The sequence below is a fragment of the Heptranchias perlo genome, chromosome 8 (genome assembly GCF_035084215.1).
Source record: "Heptranchias perlo isolate sHepPer1 chromosome 8, sHepPer1.hap1, whole genome shotgun sequence".
Classification (NCBI taxonomy): Eukaryota; Metazoa; Chordata; class Chondrichthyes; order Hexanchiformes; family Hexanchidae; genus Heptranchias; species Heptranchias perlo.
The window spans coordinates 22,107,296-22,130,524 of record NC_090332.1 but is presented as its reverse complement, the minus strand read 5'-3'; the positions used below and the strand labels follow the sequence as shown (position 1 = coordinate 22,130,524).

Here is a 23,229-nt window from a genome sequence, read left to right as displayed (position 1 = left end):
GAGTCAATCTCAACCAGGGTGTGGTGGAACTGTCATTTTCCTTGCCACACCACATGAGCCTTTTTTGTTGAATTATGCAGGTAATTTAATTTTGCATTATGGATTTCCAGAAATAACCCCAAGGCTAATTTTGCAAAAAGCAAAATACTGTAGTTGTTGGAAATCTGAAACAAAAGCAGAAAATGCTGGAGACACTCAGCAGGTCAGAGAACAAAAAATAGTCGGTGTTTTGGGTGTTGAACCCTTAGAACTGAAAAATATTACAGATGAACAGCATTTAAAAAGGAACATAATGTTCCTTTTTAAATGCCAACATTTCCCTAGAATAGCTAAAGGGGGATAGGTAAGTAGAATGGGAAAAATGAAAACTGGCAGTGCGGAGCCGGCACTAGTGGCCCAGGAGTCCGGTGGAAGAAGAAAGCAGGCTGATAGCAAGGGTGAAGACCGCCCAGCCAGCAGTGTTTCGATAGGGGGGTCCCCACTCCAAGCACCAGTTGGCTCCCCTCCCCCATCCCGGAAATGCCAACATCTACTGCTAGAGAGAAATTTTACAACCTGAAAGATTGTTGCACTGTTTCTCTTACAAAACTTTTTGAGTTGCCTACATTTGATGATCCTTTTTGAAGAAATGGTCCTCTGACCTTGTGACAAATATTTGACCAAATTGGAATGGACATTCACTTGGAAAAGTTCAATTAAAAATGGCGCTCATAATTTCTCTTGACTTACAGACGTTCAGGGTGAACCAATAGTGGGTTTCATTATTTTGAAATGTGGGTTAAAGAAACAACATCTTCTGTTTCCATCTGCATCCAATTTATGTAATAATGCTGTGAGTTATTGGGTGGGTGCCTCCTGTTGGTACTAGAACAACTATGATTATTTTTAATTTTGTGGAATAATGATTTTGGTGTTTATAACTTTAAAACCATTTATATTAGAATTTTTGTGTAGTTACTCTTGTAGTACTCTAGGGGGCATTCTTTGACAGCAAATCCAGTTGATGCACAGAATAAAAGTTAACTGTAACCAGTCGGCTTTCTGTGTCTAACCTATAACATTTTTGAAGGAAAAGGGCATATAGGAACAAACAGATTTGTTTTGCTGATTTAATAATACAGAAATAGAGGTCAAGATTTAGGATGTGGAAGGAAAGATCAACACTTATTTTAGAAACAGGAAGCTGATCTAGATCCCAAGTTATATTTTTATTTAAGGGCTTTTGGGCCTGTAAGTGGTTAATTTAGTCTTTGGCATTACTGCCAGAATTACTATATAGAGCAAATAAAGGTCTCTCGTTCTAAACAGCTGTTACTTGTGGTGAGCCAAATGTACTAAAGTTGAATTTGACTGATTGTTCACTCTGCCCAGTTTTGACTGTCTGTTGTGGTGAGATGATATTTCAAAAAATGTTTTCACTGTTTTTGTGAAACATTGATGCAATTAGACAGCTTCATGGAAATTTGGCTGCCATTTTGTTATAGTGACTGTGTACAGAGTGTGAGGATCCTTCCAAGAGCACCATTCTTTCATCAACACCAGGCTTTCCTGGAAGTTCTGGCCACTGTATAATACAAGAACATATTGGTGGGGAGCAAAAAACGGAACCATGTTTGTTTCTTTTGGTATATGAAGAATGTTTGACTTGGCTTAGTGCTAATTGCTACTTGCCTTTCTGTGCAATAACATTTTAAAAGTTAATTTAAAACTACTTTTTTTGGGGTGGAGAGGGATGTTTTGTATTTGCAAACTTTTTCATTATGTGGGGAATTGTGAGTTTGAGTCCATATCCTGCTGCTCTGTAATAATCCAGATTGGCAACTTTTTTGTAACTTCTGTTCTTGCCTTTTCTTAAACCCTTTTTTTTTCTCATTCTTCGCCCCCCCCCCCAACCCTGCGCCTCCATCTACGTATTGTTTCTAAGTTAAGAAGGCAAACTGGTGACCTACATCTGCTTCTATTTGAAATATAAATCAACCGTATACATGTGCTTGTATGCCTAACCATCATTTCATCAAAAGTTGGGAGTTGAATTAGGCAGAACAGTTTGATAATTGACATTGAGCAGTCGTCTTCAGTAAGTGATCTAAAACAGAGACCATTTGCTTATCTGAGTGCAGAGGCTGTGGCGAAAGTACTTTCTTGGAAATTAATTTATTCCAAGGAAATAAAATGGCTGCAGTTTTGTAGCTGTTATTTAAACTGCTGTTCTTTTTGGGCAACAGAAATAATCTGGAATACACAATAATGTCATCAACTTTAGGCACTGTAAGGTGTTCTCAATCTCAACTGAAATCCTCTGCTCAATATTTGTAAGATATAACATGCCTTACTTTAACTTCTCTTGGTGAGAAGAACAGTTCTCTTTCCTCTTCTGCTTGTGATACATCATGCTTGCTATTCTGTCATTATCTTCTAGTCCTTAAGGACTTTATCCCAGCAACAATGTACAATTATATAGTGTCTTTAACGTTGAAAAACATACCCAATGTGCTTCACGGAGGTGTAGTCAGACAAAAATGGATGCTGAACCAAAGAAAAAGATATTGGTCAAAGTGGTGGGTTTTAAGGAGGGCCTTAAAAAAAAAAGGAAAGGGAAGTGGAGGGATTTAGGGAAAGAACTACAGAATGTGGGACCTAGATGATTTCCAATGGTGGGGCTAAGGGAAGGTGGGGGAATGCATAAAAGGCCGAGTCCGAGGAATGGAGTATTCTGGGCGGGGTAGGGGGCGATGGGTTATTGTAGTCCTGCAGAAGGTTACAGAGATGGGAGAGATTTAACCACAAGGATGAGAATTTTAAATTGAAGGCGTTTGGGTCCCTATGTAGGTCAGCAAGGACAGAGATGATAGGTGAGCGGGGCATGGTGGGGAATAGGATAGCGACAGCAGAATTTTGGATGAGCTGAAGTTATGAGGGTGGAGGATATGAGGTTGGTGAGGGGAGCATGTGGAATATGGAGGTGACAAAGCATGGTTGGTTGTTTCAGCAGTAGATGGACTGAGGTGAGTGAGGTTACGAAGGTGGAAATAGGCATTCTTTGTGATAGAAAGGATGTGGGATTGGAGGCTCAGCTTGGGGTTGAATAGGATAGCGAGGCTATGAACAATCTAGTTCAACTTGAGACTGGGCCTGGGAGGTAGATGGAATCTATGGCAAGGGTGTGGAGTTTGTGGTAGGAGCCAAAGACAATGGCTGAGGCAGTGACGGAGGCAGGTGACAAGGAACTTGTTCTCTGGTTTGTGTTGATTCTGCTGTTAGCTAGCCCACAGCACTATATGAAAGTGTCTGAAGGTGAGTTATCAACTCAAATTTTTGCTATTTTGGAAATTGCTTGGTCTTTCTAGAGCACCATGCCAAAGATGAAGATTTCAAGTGTGTGGGTGTCCTGGCAAATCTGTGTGTTACTTCTTCACCCCATAGTTTGTTGGAGAACCTACGTGCTGTGTGTCAAAACTGGGCTTTTTGCCTTTGCAATAACAGTTTTGCATAGTGTAATGTTCCAGGTAGAAAATACTTTCAATTTGGCAGCAGCTCATTAAATTTATATAAGGCAATTTTTAAAAAAAACATTTCACATTCTATTAGTATTCGAATCCTTAAAATGGTTGCGTGAAACTTCCTGTTGATTTGCGTTTGAGTCCACAGTGCACTGCATAATGCTACATATTGCCTACCTCCGTTAGACTGAACAAAAATCTGGTTGATCTGAAGCAAGTGTGTATGCATTTGTGTATATATAATATTAACTCCATATGCCGTTTCTAGACTGATATAATGGCCTAGAATTTGCAGTAGCTGGTGAATTAACGGCACCTGCCATTAGTTAGACTTGCCCTTGCCCGTTTAATTTCCATGAGATTTTGCACTGGAAGTTGCTGGAAATGGGAGATGGATGCCCACTACAGGGCATCTGGGATCTGTGTGAACAGGGCAAGCAACTGAGAATCTCCTTAGCCAATCATATTGAAGGATTGTTAAATGAACAGCGCAGAATCTGAACAAGAAGTGTAAGTTCGAATAGTGAATTCAATGTCGAATCAGGTACAGAAAGAGAAATAGAGAGAAGGAAAGAAAGATTGGATTAAGAAAGAAAGAGACTCCACACTTGTAATAGTTAATTTTCAATGCCAGAGAGGTTGTTCGGCAGCAATTAACACTTAACATACTATTAAAAAGGATACTTAAACTGAAATGGACAAGGCCTAATTTTCTGTGGCGAGTTTAGTTCGTATCTACCATGAAAGTACAGGAACTTCACGCCGTTCAATGCATTTGAATGGTGAGTCAGACAGTGAGATGCCGTTCTCGTGAAGCTAACGGCGGAGTGGTGCACCTCGGACCACAACTTCCGGATTTTCAAGTTTAACTGCGCATCTGCCCTCGCCTGAAGTTGCTGTACCATTTGTGCATATATAATGGTGTGTCCTGTTAGCCTCACCATTATTTTGACACCAGATTCTGGGCCAATGCATTGGACCACACTATGTTATTCTAAATCATCATATATTCAGGAATTTTGCTCCAAAAAGGACGTGTAATTCTGGAAAACCAATACTTTTATTCATGTAACAAACAAAAATGAATGTTGATGAATATGGACAAGTCTACCTTAAAAGTAGCAACTCTGCTTCTATTCACATCAGTCAGTGACCCTAGATAGTTTTCTTCATTATGGATTGTATCCTCGTATGTAAAGTGATTTGTTTTGGATTTAAAAGATCATTACAAATTTACAGCAAAGAAGAAGGCCATTTGACCCATCCTGTCTGTGCCAGCTTTTTGCTCGATCATTCCAAAACGAATCCCACTGCCCCATGTTCTCCTGATGGCATATAACATTGAAGGAGGCCCTTTGGACTAGTGGATTATATATTTTTTGTAAATATGTAACTGTGTTGAAGCAGGATTTTACTTACAGGTACTTTAAGGCAGATTTGCCATTCTAGACAATCAATAAATTTTACTCAACTTTAATTTTTTTAAAAACAAGGCCATGCTGTTTTGTTTCCCCAGATGATTATTAATGACTGGATAATTTTTAATGAGAACCACTTTTCTGTTTCAAATAGTGATTGCCACTCAATAAATTAAAAACTAAATTTTTAATTTTAATTAATCAAACGTTACGTTTGTAATGAATTAAAACAAAGGCTTTCCTGATTCAGTTGGTAAGGGCAAAGGGTATCTTTACAGACCAAAGGTCCCTAGTTCATTTCTCGATCTATGTTGTTAGCTGATGCGATCCAGGTGACAGCAGAGGTGCTGTAGTTGGCTTTGGCATCCCTACTCTAAGGATAACACACCCATTGTTTGTGGATGTTGGGTGCCGATAGCATTGGGTACAGCTGTTGTGCCTTTCATGTATGAATAGCTGATTAACACTCACTATCTAGGTCCGCACATGAAGAATTATCACTTGGCTGAGGTACTGGGGAGCAAGAGGAGTCAATGAACCCATTGAGCCAGAGGTGACATGAGGAAACTTTTTTTGTAATGATTTGGAATGCACTTCCTGAAAGGGTGGTGGAAGCAGATCCAATAGTAACTTTCAAAAGGGAATTAGATAAATACTTGAAGGGAAAATATTTACAGGGCTATGGGGAAAGAGCAGGGGAATGGGACTAATTGGATAGCTCTTTCAAAGAGCCGGCACAGGCACGATGGGCCGAATGGCCTCTTCCTGTGCTGTACCTACTGTGATACTATGAATCAGGAGGTGGGTTGGGATGGGTTGTGGGGGGGGGAGGGAAAGAGGAGAGAAAATAGTGAACTGCAACAAATAATTTTAAATTTGTGCTTGAAAATTCCTAGGTCTTTCAAGTGTCGCAGAAATAGAGACCGGAATACAGCACATTTTAGCAGATATGATGTCTAAAGACAGAGAAACACTGGACCTTATTCGGAAATTGTAAGTATTAACTATAAAGAGAAATTTTGAATAAGTGGAAGGTATGCACACTAGGTGAGGAAGACCTAGTTATTAATGAGCAGCAAAAGTCATTCATGAGTGGAATAAGGCGAGGAGTACGCATGTAGTTTGCTGACTTTTAGCATTGATAAATAATGTTACGATACAGCTGCATCAGCTATTCTATTCATTATCATAAACACAGAAGTCTGGCTTAAGAATGTTTATCCCTTTTTGTTCTGCTTTGGTTGCAATTTTATACCGATAGTGACAACCCAGCAACATCTCCTGTATGTGTTTGTCCACACAACCGTACACTTCAAAAGTAATTTGTTTGAATTACAAGAAGATATTTTGTCCTGATACGGTGCTGTGTAAGTGCAGGCATTATTATCTCTCTGATGCTGTAAAGTATTGGCTCTGGCACAGAGTAGCCATTCTTATCCAGACTACTGGTCTGCATGGCTTTCATAATTAGGTCTCTTTGTGGTCAAGGTAAGTTCAAGACGACACACCAGGTGATGCAAGTTTGGAATCAAGCCAATCTTCTGTGACAGACTAGGTGATCTGATATCTAAACCAGGCAGATCTGCAGAATGCCAAGGCACTGTTCATGATTGACCAGCCAGTCTGGCACACTGAACCTGGAAGGGTCTATCTGTCCCTGGTGCTGGGATTCTTCACATTTGGCAAGCCAGTGCTCTAATGGATACTGTGGTTCCTATTGAACAAGAAGTGGGAAGGTCAGCAATGATTATCTGGTGGGCAATGCAGTTTTAGCTGGTTAAACTGCGCACTTAGTTAACCTGCATCAAACCTGACAGTAAATGGGGTGTGTTCCTATGAGGGGGAGAGGGATAGAGTGTGCATTTTGTATCGGACAAATGGAAATTCTACAGGTGCAGATATCTTGGTAGCTTGGTTTGGAGACTCTTAAATGTGGTGATTTTTATCAAATGTGTCTGGTATCTATCAGATAAATAAGAACATAAGAAATAGGAACAGGGGTAGGCCATACAGCCCCTCGAGCCTGCTCCGCCATTCAGTAAGTGCATGGCTGATCTTTGACCTCAACTCCACTTACCCACCTGATCCCCATATCCCTTGATTCCCTTAGCGTCCAAAAATCTATCGATCTCAGCCTTGAATATACTCAACGACTGAGCATCCACAGTCCTCTGGGGTAGAGAATTCTAAATATTCACAACCCTCTGAGTGAAGAAATTCCTCCTCATCTCAGTCCTATTTGTTCGACCCCTTATCCTGAGACTATGACCCCTAGTTCTAGACTCTCCAGCCAGGGGAAACATCCTCTCAGCATCCACCTGTCAAGTCCTCTTAGAAACTTTTATGTTTCAATGAGATCCCCTCTCATTCTTCTAAATTCCAGAGAGTATAGGCCCATTCTACTCAATCTCTCTTCATAGGACAGCCCTCTCATCCCAGGAATCAATGTAGTGAACCTTCATTGCACTGCCTCTAAGGCAAGCATATCCTTCCTTAGGTAAGGAGACCAAAACTGCACACAGTACTCCAGGTGTGATCTCACCAAAGCCCTGTACAATTGCACCAAGTACTGCAGTACTCTTGTACTCCAACCCCTTGCAATAAAGGCCAACATACCATTTGCTTTCCTAATTGCTTGCTGTACCTGCATGTTAACTTTCTGTGTTTCATGTACAAGGACACTCTCAAATCTCTCTGAACACCAACATTTAATAGTTTCTCACCATTTAAAAAATATTCTGTTTTTCTATTTTTCCTACCAAAGTGTATACCCTCAAATTTTCCCACATAGAAACATAGAAAATAGGAGCAGGAGTAGGCTATTCGGTCCTTCGGCCTTTTGAGCTTATTCCGCCATTCAGTATGATCATGGCTGATCCTCTATGTCAATACCATATTCCTGCTTTCTCCCCATACCCCTTGATGCCTTTTCTGTCTAGAAATCTATCTATCTCCTCCTTAAATATATTCAGTGACTTCGCCTCCATAGCCTTCTGTGGTAGAAAATTCCATAGGTCCACCACCCTTTGAGTGAAGAAATTTCTCCTCATCTCAGTCCTAAATGTCCTACCCCGTATCCTGAGACTGTGACCCCTCGTTCTGGATTACTCCATCTGCCACCTTCTCACCCACTCATTTAACCTGTCGATATCCCTTTGCAGACGCTTTGTGTCCTATTCGCAGCTTACTTTCCTACCTAGCTTTGTATCGTCAGCAAACTTGGATACATTACACTCTGTCTCTTCATAGATACATAGAAAATAGGAGCAAGAGTAGGCCATTTGGCCCTTCGGCCCTGCTCCGCCATTCAAAATGATCACGGCTGATCGTCAAACTCAGTACCCTGTTCCCCGCTTTTTCTCCATATCCCTTGATCCCTTTAGCATTAAGAAATATATCTATTTCCTTCTTGAATACATCTAATGACTTGGCTTCCACTGCCTTCTGTGGTAGAGAATTCCACAGGTTCACCACCCTCTGAGTGAAGAAATTTCTCATCTCTGTTCTAAATGGCATACCCTGTATTCTGAGACTGTGACCCATGGTTCTGGACTCCCCAGCCCTCAGGAACATCCTCCCTGCATCTAGTCTGTCTAGTCCTGTTAGAATTTTATATGTTTCAATGAGATCACCTCTCATTCTTCTAAACTCTAGTGAATATGGGCCTAGTCGACCCAATCTCTCCTCATGTGTTAGTCCTGCCATCCCAAGAATCAGTCTGGTAAACCTTCGTTGCACTCCCTCCATGGCAAGGGCATCCTTCCTCAGATAAGGAGATCAAAACTGCACACAGTACTCCAGATGTGGTCTCACCAAGGCGCTGTATAACTGCAGTAAGACATCCCTGTTCCTGTACTCAAATCCTCTTGCAATGAAGGCCAACATACCATTCGCCTTCCTAACTGCTTGCTGCACCTGAATGCTCGCTTCCAGCGACTGGTGTACAAGGACACCCAGGTCTCGTTGTACTTTCCCTTTTCCCAATCTATCACCATTCAGATAATAATCTGTCTTTCTGTTTTTACAACCAAAGTGGATAACCTCACATTTATCCATGTTATACAGCATCTGCCATGTTCTTGCCCACTCACCCAACTTGTCTAAATCACATTGGAGCCTCTTTGCATCCTCCTCACAGCTCACATTCCACCCCAGCTTTGTGTCATCTGCAAACTTGGAAATGTTACATTCCCTCATCCAAATCATTGATATATATTGTGAATAACTGGGGCCCAAGCACTGATCCCTGCGGTACCCCACTAGTCACTGCCTGCCACCTGGAAAAATACCCGTTTATTCCTACTCTCTGTTTCCTATCTGTCAACCAATTCTCAATCCATGCCAGTATATTCCCCCCAATCCCATGTACTTTAATTTTGCACACTAACCTCTTGTGTGGGACCATATCAAAGGCCTTCTGAAAATTCAAATACACCACACCCACTGGTTCTCCCCTATCTATTCTACTAGTTACCTCTTCAAAAAACTCCAGTAGATTTGTTAAGCATGATTTCCCTTTCATAAACCCATGCTGACTTTGTCCAATCCTGTTAATGCCTTCCAAGTGTTCTGTTATCGCATCCTTTATAATAGACTCTAGCATTTTCCCCACTACTGTTGTTAGGCTAACTGGTCTGTAATTCCCTGTTTTTTCTCTCCCTTTTTTAAATAGTGAGGTTACATTTGCCACCCTCCAATCTGTAGGAACTGTTCCAGAGTCTATAGAATTTTGGACGATGATCACCAATGCATCCACTATTTCCAGGGCCACTTCCTTTAGTATTCTGGGTTGTAGATTATCAGGCCCTGGGGATTTGTCAGTCTTTAGCCCCATTAATTTCCCTAGCACTTTTTTTTACTTTTTTACTGATTTCCTTCAGTTCCTCCCTCTCACTAGACCCTTGGTTCCCTAACATTTCTGGGAGGTTATTTGTATCCTCCTTTGTGAAGACAGAAGCAAAGTATGTGTTTAATTGTTCTGCCATTTTTTTGTTCCCCATTATAATTTCCCCCATTTCTGACTGTAAGAGACCTACATTTGCCTTCACTAATCTTTTTCTCTTGACATATTTATTGAAGCTTTTACAGTCAGTTTTTATGTTTCCTGCTAGTTTACTCTCATACTCTATTTTTCCCCTCTTAATCAATCTCTTTGTTCTCCTTTGCTGAATTCTAAACTGCCCCCAATCCTCAGGCTTGCCGCTTTTTCTGGCAATTTTATATGTCTCCTCTTTGGATCTAATACTATCCCTAATTTCTTTTGTAAGCCACGGTTGAGCCATCTTTCCTGTTTTATTTTTGCGCCAGACAGGAATGAATAATTGTTGTAATTCCTGCACACGTTCTTTAAATATTAGCCATTGCCTATCTACCGTCATCCCTTTTAGTAAAGTTCCCCAATCTATCATAGCCAACTCGCACTTCATACTTTTGTAATTTCCTTTATTTAAATTCATCTAAGTCATTAATATAGATTGTAACTATCTGAGGCCCAAGCTCCGATCCCTGCGGCACCCCATTTGTTACAACCTGCCAACCCGAAAATGACCCGTTTATTCCTACTCTCTGTTTTCTGTCTGTTAACCAATCCTCAATCCATGCTAATATATTACCCCCAATCCCATGGGCCGTAATGTTGTGTAACAATCTCTAATGTGGCACCTTATTGAATGCTTTTTGAAAATCCAAATATACTACATCCACTGGTTTCCCCTTATCTGCACTGCTAGTAACACCCTCAAAAAAAAACTCTAACTGATTTGTCAAACAATGATTTCCCTTTCGATTCTAGCATTTTCCTTACTACTGATGTCAGGTTAACTGGCTCATAGTTCCCTGTTTTTCTCTCTCCCTCCTTTCTTGAATATCGGGGTTACATTTGCTACCTTCCAATCTAGGGAATTCTGGAAGATCAAAACCGATGAATGCACTATCTCTGCAGCCACCTCTTTTAAAACCCTATGATGTAGGCCATCAGGTCCAGGGGATTTGTCGGCTTTTAGTTGCTTTAATTTTTCTAAAACTTTTTCTTTACTGATCTTAATTCCTTTAAGGTCCTCCCTCTCATTAGACCGTTGGTTCCTGACTATTTCCGTTATGTTTGTTGTGTCTTCTACTGTGAAGACAGATATAAAGTATTTGTTTAATGTCTCTGCCATTTTCTTATTCCCCATTATAATTTCTCCTGTCTCTGGCTCTAAGGGATCCACGTTTACTTTTGCTAGTCTCTTCCTTTTTGTATACTTGTAGAAGCTCTTACAATCTGTTTTTATATTTCTTGCTAGTTTACTTTCATATTCAATTTTCTCCCTCTTTATCAATTTCTTGGTGATTTCTAAAACCTTTACAATCCTCAGGCATACTACTCTTTTTGGCAACATTGTAAGCCTCTTCTTTTAATCTAATACTATCCTTAACTTCTCTAGTTAGCCACGGTTGGATCACTTTTCCTGTGGAGTTTTTAATTACTCAAGGATATGTATATTCGTTGCAAATTATGAATTACTTCTTTAAATGTTCACCATTGCTTATCTACCGTCGTATCTTATAATCTAATTTCCCAATCTACTTTAGCAAACTCGCCCCTCATACCTACGTAATTGACCTTGTTTAAATTTAAGACCCTAATTTTGGACTTAACTACATCACTCTCAAACTCAATATGAAATTAATCATATTATGATCACTCTTCCCCAGAGGATCCTTTATTATAAGATTACTATTTTAATCCTGCCTCATTACACAATACTAGATCTAAAATAGCCTGTTCCCTAGTTGGTTCCTCAACATATTGTTCTTAAAAAACTGTCTCTGATGCATTCCATGAACTCGTCCAGTAAATTCTCAAATATTCCATAAATGCCCAAATATTAATCTCCACACAATTTTGATAGGGTATGCACTCTGGTAGGTATATACATAAGAGTTTCCAAATATATATCTATTATAGAAGATATTTTAAACCTATTTAGTGTATGAATAACATGAATTTTTAGAATCCAATCTAACTCTTGGGTTCAATTCCCAGTATGTGATGAGTCAGATGAAGCATTTGGAATATTACAGCTCGGGTACTTCGTGCCCTCGGGGAGGGGTAAATCAACCAGCGTACACACTCCTGATCACTATCCAAATCTGAACGAGCTCTGATTTATTATTTATCACAGCATCAGCTCATCAAAGCCATTTGATGTAGAGAACTAAGATTTAGAAAAGCCATTTAGCTCTTCCATCCAAAAGAAGAAAAACCTATAATCCTTTCATTATGCTTTTAAATGGGCCCTTTAATGAGTCTAATTGCTTCCACTTCCACTAGTCTTTCTGGAAGCCTATTCCAAATGTTGATTACTGTGTGTATTTGAAGAAAACTTTCTGGTCATCACTCTTAAATTTGCCCTTCACCAATTTGAACGTATGCCCCTACTGGATTATGCTCTGGGTTTCACTTTTTTTAAAATACTATTTAATATCATGTACTTCTACAAGGTCCTTCCCATGGTCACTTCCTTTCAAGGCTGAAATATAATCTCATAGCTCTGTCTTTTGATGCTGAGGATAAGACTTCTGGTTCATCTGAATTGCCCCAGGCTTTGATTTTTGTGCTTTGGTGACCAAAATTGGACATCGTAATCAAGATGGCTGCTTCAGTGCCTAATATTTGATTACATTTTCTAGTTTATGAAATATTTTACATGATGGAACAAGCTACATTGTTTTCCATGTGTTGCAACCCAGGCTGCTTTTAAAGTTGGACATATAACTAGGTAAAATCATATACTGTTTTAAAAAAAAGTACAGTTTTAAACTTTTTTGGGTTATTTATTCTTGTCATCTTTTTAAAAGGTTGTAAACTTGGAGCCATGGTTGTAAATGGAGAAAATCATGCAATTTATACATAGTTCTTTCCTGATTCTAGCTTGAATTTAAGGAATAAGCTGCCACTGAATGTAATATACATTGAAGCTGAAAAAAAAGTAGGGAACAGAGGAACACATGATTGATTGCCACTGAAGCAAAACCAAAAAAAAAGGCTGGATTTCAGGACTCAAAATCAGTGCAAATGCCAAGAGAAATTGAAATAAGCCAGAACGAAGCTTCAAACCTGAATGTTCAATTTTGGAGACCCATTTTAAACCCCCCCTCCCATGCATGTCATTTTTGACATTAGTGCAGGTTAATCGGACTGGACTACCTTTGCGCACTCTCAATATGTTTAATTAGGAAGCTGTGCCATTTGGTTGTTGTGTGAAATGTAAAAATGTGGGAGGTGAGGATACTTTTTTCTTCATCCACACCATTTCCTGAGTATGAGGGCAAGCAGACAATCTGCTGCCAGATTTCTGTCAATACTGCTCTACTACTGCCAGTTAGAAAGTGATCATTCTCCCTACAATATTAGTTTCATTTTTAAAAATTGATTTATTTTTTCATGTGTAACTTTCATTCTATTCTCAAAAAAAACACTCTTTACGGAACCATTAGCAACAGAAATTGCATGAACCGATTCAACACTTAGCATATTTTCCAACAGAAAGCCCAAGGGTGTACTGGCTCTTTTCAAGGGAAAAAGTCTCCTTTAATAAAAGGAGTTAAGGGAGACGATCTAAGAGCACTATTAACATATACTTGAGCTGACACACACTGTCTTCCCATCGGATGTAGGGAGGAAGCTGCACCTAGTTGACACTTTTTTAAATGGACATGTTGTTTTAAACTCTTGGGATTTCTGTTTCTCCCCCCCGCCCCCCCCCCAAAATCACCCTGCTTGTGGTCGGCTTGTACCATGTATCTCCTGAGGCTGTTACAGCAAGATGGTAACCTGTTCACCTTCTAGGGCTCCATCAATCCAGCTCTTGACAGTGACCTGGTGACCATCAATGTCCCTTCAATTTTCCTCCTACTATGTGGTGATGCCTAGCTATGCATTTTCACAACAGTGTTACTTTCTCCCACCTGGTGCTCTGCAGCTCTGTGCTAGTGCACTGCTCAAATTTATTTGGTTCTTGATACACTGCACAAAATTGTTCAAAGAATAACACCACCCACCCCCCCACCGACTCTTTCATTTCTACAATATATTTTTTCACTGATTTGCAGCCTGCGGCACGTCTTTTAGCTGGGTCCCAAACCTAGTTATGAGCAGGTTCTTTAAATCATGCAGATTTACCGATATGGACTGAATGGCTTGTTTCCGTATTGTATATAAGCAGATTTTTTTCTGACTAGGTCTCATACAGGGAGAGAGTGAATGTGTACTCTACATTAGACCAGCTAAAACTCTACTTATGTGAATTTCTCAGTAGTTTGATTTAGTTACTCTTAAACACAATGCTCAATTTCTACATGTGCCAAATACCTGGGTAACCAAAAAAGGGCTAGATTCATAAGCATAAACATCAGAGTAATAGGGATATGCAAAGACAACACCTTTTCTAAAAAGGATCACCGCTATGTTCTAAATATATGCATTCAAGATTCTATGGCAGTCCCTGAGGAGGTACAATATGTGCCATTGTTTCCTTTTGAATTGACAACATTTAAAAATCACCATGTTATTTAACTACACTGAAGTTAGGAAAATTAATTTTAAAATACATTTAATTGACACAACCAGAGGAAGCTATCTCCCATTCATTCCCCCAAGTTACTCAATCCCTTAGAAGTGACAAAAAAAAACAGGAAAAAAACCTTTGGTCTATCCTACAACAGTGAGTACACTTCAAAAGTTCTTCATTGGTTGTAAAGTGCCTTGGAATGTCCTGAGGTAGTGAAAGGTGCTATATAAATGCAAATTCTTTTATTTAGGAAAAACTGGGAAATCCTTGAAAGTGGAGTCACAGGTGGATAGGGTGGTGAAGAAGGCATTCAGCATGCTTGGTTTCATTGGTCAGAACATTGAATACAGGAGTTCTTGGTTTCATTGGTCAGAACATTGAATACAGGAGTTGGGATGTCTTGTTGAAGTTGTACAAGACATTAGTAAGGCCACACTTGGAATACTGTGTACAGTTCTGGTCTCCCTATTATAGAAAGGATATTATTAAACTAGAAAGAGTGCAGAAAAGATTTACTAGGATGCTACCGGGACTTGATGGTTTGACTTATAGGGAGAGGTTGGATAGACTGAGACTTTTTTCCCTGGAGAGTAGGAGGTTTAGGGGTGATCTTATAGAAGTCTATAAAATAATGAGGGGCATAGATAAGGTCGATAGTCAAAATCTTTTCCCAAAGGTAGGGGAGTCTATAACGAGGGGACATAGATTTAAGGTGAGAGGGGAGAGATACAAAAGGGTCCAGAGGGGCAATTTTTTCACTCAAAGGGTGGTGAGTGTCTGGAACGAGCTGCCAGAGGCAGTAGTAGAGGCGGGTACAATTTTGTCTTTTAAAAAGCATTTGGACAGTTACATGGGTAAGATGGGTATAGAGGGATATGGGCCAAGTGCAGGCAATTGGGACTAGCTTAGTGGTATAAACTGGGCGACATGGACATGTTGGGCCGAAGGGCCTGTTTCCATGTTGTAAACTTCTATGATTCTATGAATCCTTTTCACTTCAAAATATCTCTCCCAAATTTCAAAAACTTCCTCAAAACTTACCTCTTTGTTCCTGCCTTTAGTCGCCACTTCAGGACTTGAACAAACAATTTAGACTGACACTTCAGTCCAAAACTGAAGGTGTGCTGCATTGTCAGTGGTGCTGTCTTTTGGATGAGGTGTTAAATCAAGGCCCTGTTTCCCTGTTTATGTGGAGGTAAAAGACCCCATGCCACTATTTGAAGAAGTGTCCTGGCCAACGTTTATCTCTTAACTAATGCCACCAAAAAAAGACAAACTGGTCATTTATCTCATTGCTGTTTGTGGGAACTTGCTGTGTATAATTTGGCTGCTGTGTTTGCCTACTTAACAGTGACTACATTTCAAAAGTAACTCATTAACCAGGAACAGCTTTGGCATGTCCTGTATAAGTTTCTTCATTCTTTTGTACCTGAAGATGTTCACCACTCTCAGGAACTTGTTCAGCTTCTTTTCGAAGGACTGTAGTGAACCCATACTTGAAGCATGTTCTGGTAATCTGTTCGAGGTCAACGGTTCTGTGAAAAGTATTACTTTTTGGCATCTAACCTAACTCTTTGCTTTCATATTTGATATGCATGCACCCAAGTTCTCCTATTGCTATCTAGCTCAAATTATCTATCCACCCAGAGAAAATCTATTCCCTTCATCATTTTAGAAACTTCAATTGTAACTCCTTGAAATCTACAGCTTATTGACAATAAATAACACTTTTTATTTAAAAACAAATATAACTATTAGAAATGAAGTCTGACCAGGTTGTAAAATAAGAATTGATATTGATATTGATAACCTGATGTGTGTTTATAGGTGTGAACCAAATATTGTTTTTATTCAGTCAACTTTGACAAAAGCAACTGCAAAGGAGAAGGATGCAAACAAAAAAGATACTGAGAAATTTCGTCTGTACCATAACTTCAGCAGCAATATTGGAAACATCCATCATCATCAGGTAAGGAATATCTTTAAGTTTTACAAAGCATTTTCATTATTTGAATAAAGTCAAAATATAACCGTGGTATCATAAAATCATAATAAATAAATAAATTTCAAATTTTGTCCTGGAACTTCCTTGAAGCTGCTCCTGCTCCATTACCATAATTTTGCCGGAAGTGTAGCGGCAACCCATTTATGCACATAAACGGGGCCTTTGCCACGCTTTCTAACAAAGTGGCAGCATGGGATCAGCTCCTCAGAAATTCTCAGTCTTTATTTTCTTCTTCACAATGCTAGAATCTCAATTGATATATCTGGACGACCATAACTGTTTAAGTATTTGTTCTGAGCTTGATGTTCATTACGGTATGCTTATATTTTCAGAATCAAAAAATCATAATATACTGACATCTCCTATTATTTCTCAAGACCAACAACTTGCATTTATACAGTGCCTTTATCATTGAAAAAATCTCTAGATGTTTCAAACAAAAATGGATGCTGAGCCAAAGAAGCAGGGGTTACCAAAGGCATGGTCAAAGAGGTGGGTTTTAGGGAGGGACTTCAAGGAGGAGAGATGGGTGGAGAGGTTAAGAGGGAATTCCAGAGTGCGGTGCCTAGACAGCTGAATACACGGCCGCCAACAGTGAAGTGAAGTGCGTGGAGAGGGACAAAGGGAGAGGATGCACAAGAGACCCGAGCCTGAGGAATGCAGAGTTCTGTAGATGTTGTAGGGGTGGTGGTGGTTACAGAGATAGGTGGTTGGTGGGGGGGGGGGGGGGGGGGGAGCAAGATCACAAAGGGATTTAAACACGTGAATGAAGATTTTAAATTGGAGGCACTGGGGGACTGGGAGCCAATGTAGGTGAGCCAGGACAGCTGTGATGGATGAGTGGGATGGTGCAGGATAGCTTGTGGGTAGCAGAGTTTTGGAAGAGCTGAAGTCTGTGGAGGGTGGAGGATGGGTGGCCAGCCAAGAGAGGATTGGAATAGTTGAGTTTGGAGATGATAAAGACATGGATGAGAGTTTCAATAGCAAATGGACTTTAAATGTTCAAAGAAGAGCTGATGGCATAGCCGGCTCTTCTTTGAAAATTGTCATTGCCATGTGGAGGATAGTGGAAACTGCAAATGTTTTTTATGTACGTGTTCACATAACTATTGTACTAGATTGAGAGAGCAGTGTGAATGGTACAGGATAATCTGGTACTGTCCACTTGTACTGCTCTAAAATTGTTTTTGGTGTCCAAGTGGTGTGTGGTATAACTGCACTATAACATTTGAAAGTTTTCTTTTGATATTCAAAGAGCCTTTCTGGTTGTATTTCAGCAGGATTGTAGTTATTCTACAAAAGAAAGTTGAATTTCCTCACCACTTCAGAATTGGGTATATAAACTCAACCACAGCCAAAAAACATGCATTCAATTTTGACCTTATTTGGCAGTTAGTTGATCATGGTCTAAACTTGAGCATGGTGTCATCATAGGCACAAAGCACTGAATTGTAGGGTTAACAGTGTTGTTGCCTGTCATGGCACCGAATGCCTTTTGAAGATTCTGAGAGAACAAAGAATGAATTTTGTCACTTTTATTTTCCATACACTTACAAGAGGAACATCTACTTTGGCAGTATGCTGTACTTTCTGTTCTATTCACTTAAATGTGATGCACATAACTGTTTTTGTTACTTTTTAGTCCGATAAAATGTCAAGCCATTTCTGTCACTGGTATGGTGACGCTGATGTCCGTAAATCAGTATGGTGCCTTGCAGCCATATAAAACCATTGTGTTTAACATATGTGACATGTCTGAGTTCGCCTATAATTGAATTAAAGCTGTCTTAATGACACACTGTGTGCAGTTGTGACAGTGCTTTCAGCGTCTAACAAGTAAGAGAATGTTTGTCAATAAAGAAAAAATGTTCTGAGAGATTTCTGTTTTATTGTTCTAAGATTCACAATATGTGTCACATGTTGAGTACTTTATTTTTAATTTCCAGTTCCATTTATATAAATTTTTTTAACAAAACTTTCTCTAATTATCCTTGTTTACTAAAAGGTTCCCACCTCTGGAGCCATTACTTCCTTGTGAAATAGCTAGTAGCAATTGTAGTCGCTGCAGGGTGAGACACGCTGACTCTTTTACCTCTTTCAAGGTGAGGTTCTTCACTTCAATAAGGTGTCCAACGTAGCAGCCAAATCAAGATTAGACAAAACTCATCAAGTCTGTGGCAGGTGAATTCACATGTTATACAGCTCTGAGTGTTAAATCTGCAAGCATAAGGTTGTGGAGCAAGCATTTAAATACTGTGTTATCTGTTCTTAAAGTGCTTTGTTCCTTATTTTTTAATGTAAAATTAATACTTGCATTAAAAAAATGTTTCTACATGGACAGATTACTTAATAAACCAGATCTAACTGGGCTGTATGATGCAGTTTTCTCCAACTGTGGATTTTAAAATAAATTTTGAAACCTTTGACATAGTTTTGATGGCTGTTATTGTCAAGAAAATATATTTGATTGTAAAATATGGAAATCTGGACACTCTCCCCAAAAAAGCTGTGGATGCTGGAACAACTGAAATTTTCAAGACTGATCAGTAGATATTTGTTAGGTAAGGGTGTCAAGGGATATGGAGCAAAGGTGCATAAATGGATTTGAGGTACAGAGCAGCCATGATCTAATTGAATGGTGGAACATGCTGAATGGCCTACTCTTGTGCCTATGTTCCTACATTTATTTTTTTAATTATAAGCTTGCAGTAATTATTAAAAAATCAATTCACAGCACTTTGATTTTAAAAGACTTTTGGAACTGTAATGCAAGTATTATTTTAAAAAAAATTAGGAGCAGAACATTTTAAGAACTGATAACACAGTCTTTAAAATGCTTGCTCCATAACCTTGTGCTTGTAGACTTGACACCCAGAGCTGTATAACTTGTGAATCCAGAACTGGACCTGATGCAGCAAATACAATAAATCGGGTTACTGCGGAAAAAAGTTAACTGCAACATTTTTGGCTCCAGAGCCAAGTAATAGCATATGTAGAGTTATGGAAGGTGTAATCTATTGTACTATGGAAGGTGTAATCTGTTATACTATGGAAGAAAGAATACAGGTTTGAATTATATTACTGCCAGCCCCATTTGCTGGCAATATATGAATTTAGAATGTATTTTGAAAACTGAGTTTTTATAATTTCTTTTTCCATAATGCGTTTTCTCAGTAATGCATTTCCTTTGCTGTGCACAAATTTTTTAAAGTCCTTTTAAGAGTGAGACACGATGTCAGTTTCACCTCTTTCAGGGTAACAGTCTCCACTTCCATATGGTGTCCAATTTAGCAGCCAAGTGAAGATTAGGCAGAACTCATCAAACGTCTGTGGCAGGTAGATTCACATGTTATGAGGCATAATATTAAAAACACATTTAACAATCAAATACATTTACTTGGGTATCAAAGCTACTCCAAACATAAGTTTTAAAAATTTCTTCCATAATAAAAAGTCTACACTTCGAGAAACAATTGGAGAAAGCTTTGTTTTCTCCAGAACTGGATTTAATTTAACATTTTTAATTTTAATAGTCAAGTACAGAATTCCTATTTGCGTACTGTGGCAGTAAAAGCAAAAGCTCAGTTTTGTGAAATACATTACCTATTCAAACATGTCTTTAAGTGCACTTACATGCACGTTTTAATTGCTTAAACTTGTTTAAACCATGTGTTTCCTTTTTATGAAAAAGGATATTTTTTAACTTGGTATTTTTTAAGCTGCGTGACCTCTGTTTTCATCCCAAGAGTACTTGCCAAAACTAGAAATAGCACTTGATCCTAATTAAAGTAGACTGTACTAGGTTCTGATGTGTTCTCTCACCTCCAGTCCTGTCCCCCTGAGGCTGCTGCCACCACCCTCTCATATGTGACTACAATTGATATCAATATTTTCAAAAATTATCAGCAACTGCTGTGAAGTTACTGATGACATTTTAAGAACTACCTTCCAACAACTGTAACATACGATGTTACATTTGTAATGTAAAATTCACTCCTCGGTCTAGATTCTAGCCTTGTTAGTTTACACGTGCCAGATTATCATCTGATCGACCACACCATCAGTTGCTGAAAAAGTGTAGATGCATAGTGTTACAATTCATAAAATGGTGATTGTATGCACCAATTTATTTGATCTATATTGATCAAAAGAAAGCAAGACGAGCTTTACACGATAACTCACGGATCTGAAACTAATTCAGCCATTTTGTCATCTCAATTGGACCCATTAGTACTATTGTAAAATCAGGCTTTCTGGTATTTGACCAACAGAAGTCAAAGTATATAAATAAAATACTATCACATTTTATTTTAAGTAACTTAGCCTTGCACTCTTGTTTAAGTGTTGCAGTAATGCTAGTCTTAGCATCACTGTTTCTATTGGATTTTTCTACACTTGCCTTAAGCGATAAGCCAGAGATTACAAAAATCATGGTTTCCTGACTTATACGTACCAGCTGAAGAAGCCTACCTACATTTTCTTTCTGCTGCAATTTATTAAGATATTTAAATTTTCTGCCATCTGTTTCTTGAAAATATGTGGTTTGTGCATTCATGGTGTTGTTTTGTCCTCTTCCCACTTGAGGCTGTGCCAGTTACAAACAGAACCCAGAGGTAAAGAGTATGGTTTGTTGCAGATATGTAAACTGAGTTTCTGAAAAGTACTTCGCTGCAAAATTTTTTGTATCTTCATAAAGAAACTTTGTTTTAAAATAGGTAATTGCTATCTATCTAATGGAGGCTGCATTATTTTTTGTCAACTGTGGTTCCCTGTGGCTTTTTAAAAAGGTGGGTTAATCTAGCTAGATACATGAAGTTTGGTGTGATGGGCACCAGCACTTTCCAATTCCCAACTGTAGTCTTTGGCCCTCCATTCGCCACAACATTTCTGCAGCTACTGATCTGCTCAATCACACTCTCACCTCCACCTTGGATGCCCTTCTCCTCAGTAGAATCTCACACTCTCTCGCTCTCACGCTCTCTCACTCTCTCACACTTTGTTCCCCCTGGTATAGCATCCACCTCCCTCCATTAAGTCCAAGGGACACAGACTTGAACTTTTATGGCGGACAAATGGTTTAGTCATATGTCACCCTACGTGACTGTGAACTATCCCTCCTCATCCTTCTCGAACTGTTTGACCACACCATCTTTCTGCAATGTATTTCCTCTGTTGTCCAGCTAGGTGGGACTGCCCTTGCCTGGTTTTATTCCTATCTATCCAATTGTAGCCAGAGAATCTTCTGCAATGACTTTTCTTCCTGCATCTCTATCTCTGGAATCCCTTAAGGATCTATCCTTGGCCCCCTCCTATTTCTCATCTACATGTTGCCTCTTGGCGACATCATCCAAAAGCGCAATGTCACATTTCACATGTACACCGATGACACCCAACCCTACCTCGCACCACCATTCTCGACCCCTCCAATGCCTCTGATTTGTCACGCTGCTTGTCCGACATCCAGTCTTGGATGAGCGGAAATTCCCTCTCATTAAATATCGGGAAGACAGAAGCCATTGTCTTCGGTCCCCATCACAAACTTTGTTCCCTAGTTACTGACGCCACCCCCCCTTCCTGGCCACTGAATGAGGCTGAACCAGACTGTTTGCAACCTCACTGTTTTATTTGACCCTGAGCTGAATTTCCAGCCCCATATATTCTCCATCACTACGACCGCCTACTTCTACCTCTGTAACATTGGCCATCTCTGCCCCTGCCTCAGCCTTGCTGCTGCTGAAGCCCTCATCCGTGCCTTTGTTACTTCCAGACTCGACTATTCCTATGTTTTCCTGGCCGGCCGTCCACCTACCACCCACCATAAACTTGAGCTCATCCAAAACTCTGCTGCTTGTATCCTAACTTGCACCAAGGCCTGCTTACCCATCAACCCTGTGCTTGCTGACCTACATTGACTCCCACTCCAGCAATGCCTCGATTTTAAAATTCTCATCCATGTTCAAATCCCTCCATGGCATTGTACCTCCCTATCTCTATAACCTCCTACAGCCCTACAACCCTCCGCGATCTCTGGGCTTCTCCAATTCTGGCCTCTTGCGCGTCCCCAAAGCCATAAGCTCTGGAATTACATCCCTAAACCTCTCTAGCTCTCTCTCTTCTTTTAAGTCACACCTTAAAACCTACCTCTTTGACACCTATCCTGATATCTCTTTATGCGGCTCAGTGTTAAATTTGTATCTGATAACATTCCTCTGAAGTGCCTTGGGGTGTTTTACTATGTTAAATGTGCTATATAAATGCAAGTTGATGTTGATCACCCTAGTTCTTTCATATAGGTTGCATAAGATGGTGCTAAGTTGCATTTCATCCATTTGTGCTAGATTTTGGGAAGATGTTGAAATAGATTCTGGCATCATGCTATTGGGTGGTGCCATTTGGATGCCTGGATGCAGTAGATTTTTGTACATTTACACCAGTATGAAAGGGAAATAGTGTTTAACAAATTTATTCGAGTTCTTTGAGGACGTAACTAGCAGGGTAGATAAAGGGGAACCAGCGGATGTAGTATATTTGGATTTTCAAAAGGCATGCGATAAGGTGCAATATAAAGGTTACGCAAGATTAGGGCTCATGGGGTTGGGGTAATATATTAGCATGGATAGAGAATTGGTTAATGGACAGAAAACAGAGAGTAGGGATAAATGGGTCATTTTCAGGTTGGCAGGCTGTAACATGTGGGGTGCTGCAAGGATCAGTTCTTGGGCCTCAGCTATTTACAATCTATATTAATGACT

At 39.6% G+C, this 23,229-nt stretch overlaps 1 protein-coding gene across 1 annotated transcript in view; it reads left to right on the top strand.

Moving 5' to 3' along the window:
* Positions 1-23,229, top strand: part of srbd1 (S1 RNA binding domain 1) — a 241,463-nt gene that overhangs the window by 21,758 nt on the left and 196,476 nt on the right. The window contains exons 9-10 of the mRNA XM_067988785.1: positions 5,815-5,911; positions 16,300-16,441. Of these exons, the coding sequence (XP_067844886.1) occupies positions 5,815-5,911; positions 16,300-16,441 (239 nt within the window). The remainder of the gene's footprint in view (positions 1-5,814; positions 5,912-16,299; positions 16,442-23,229) is intronic.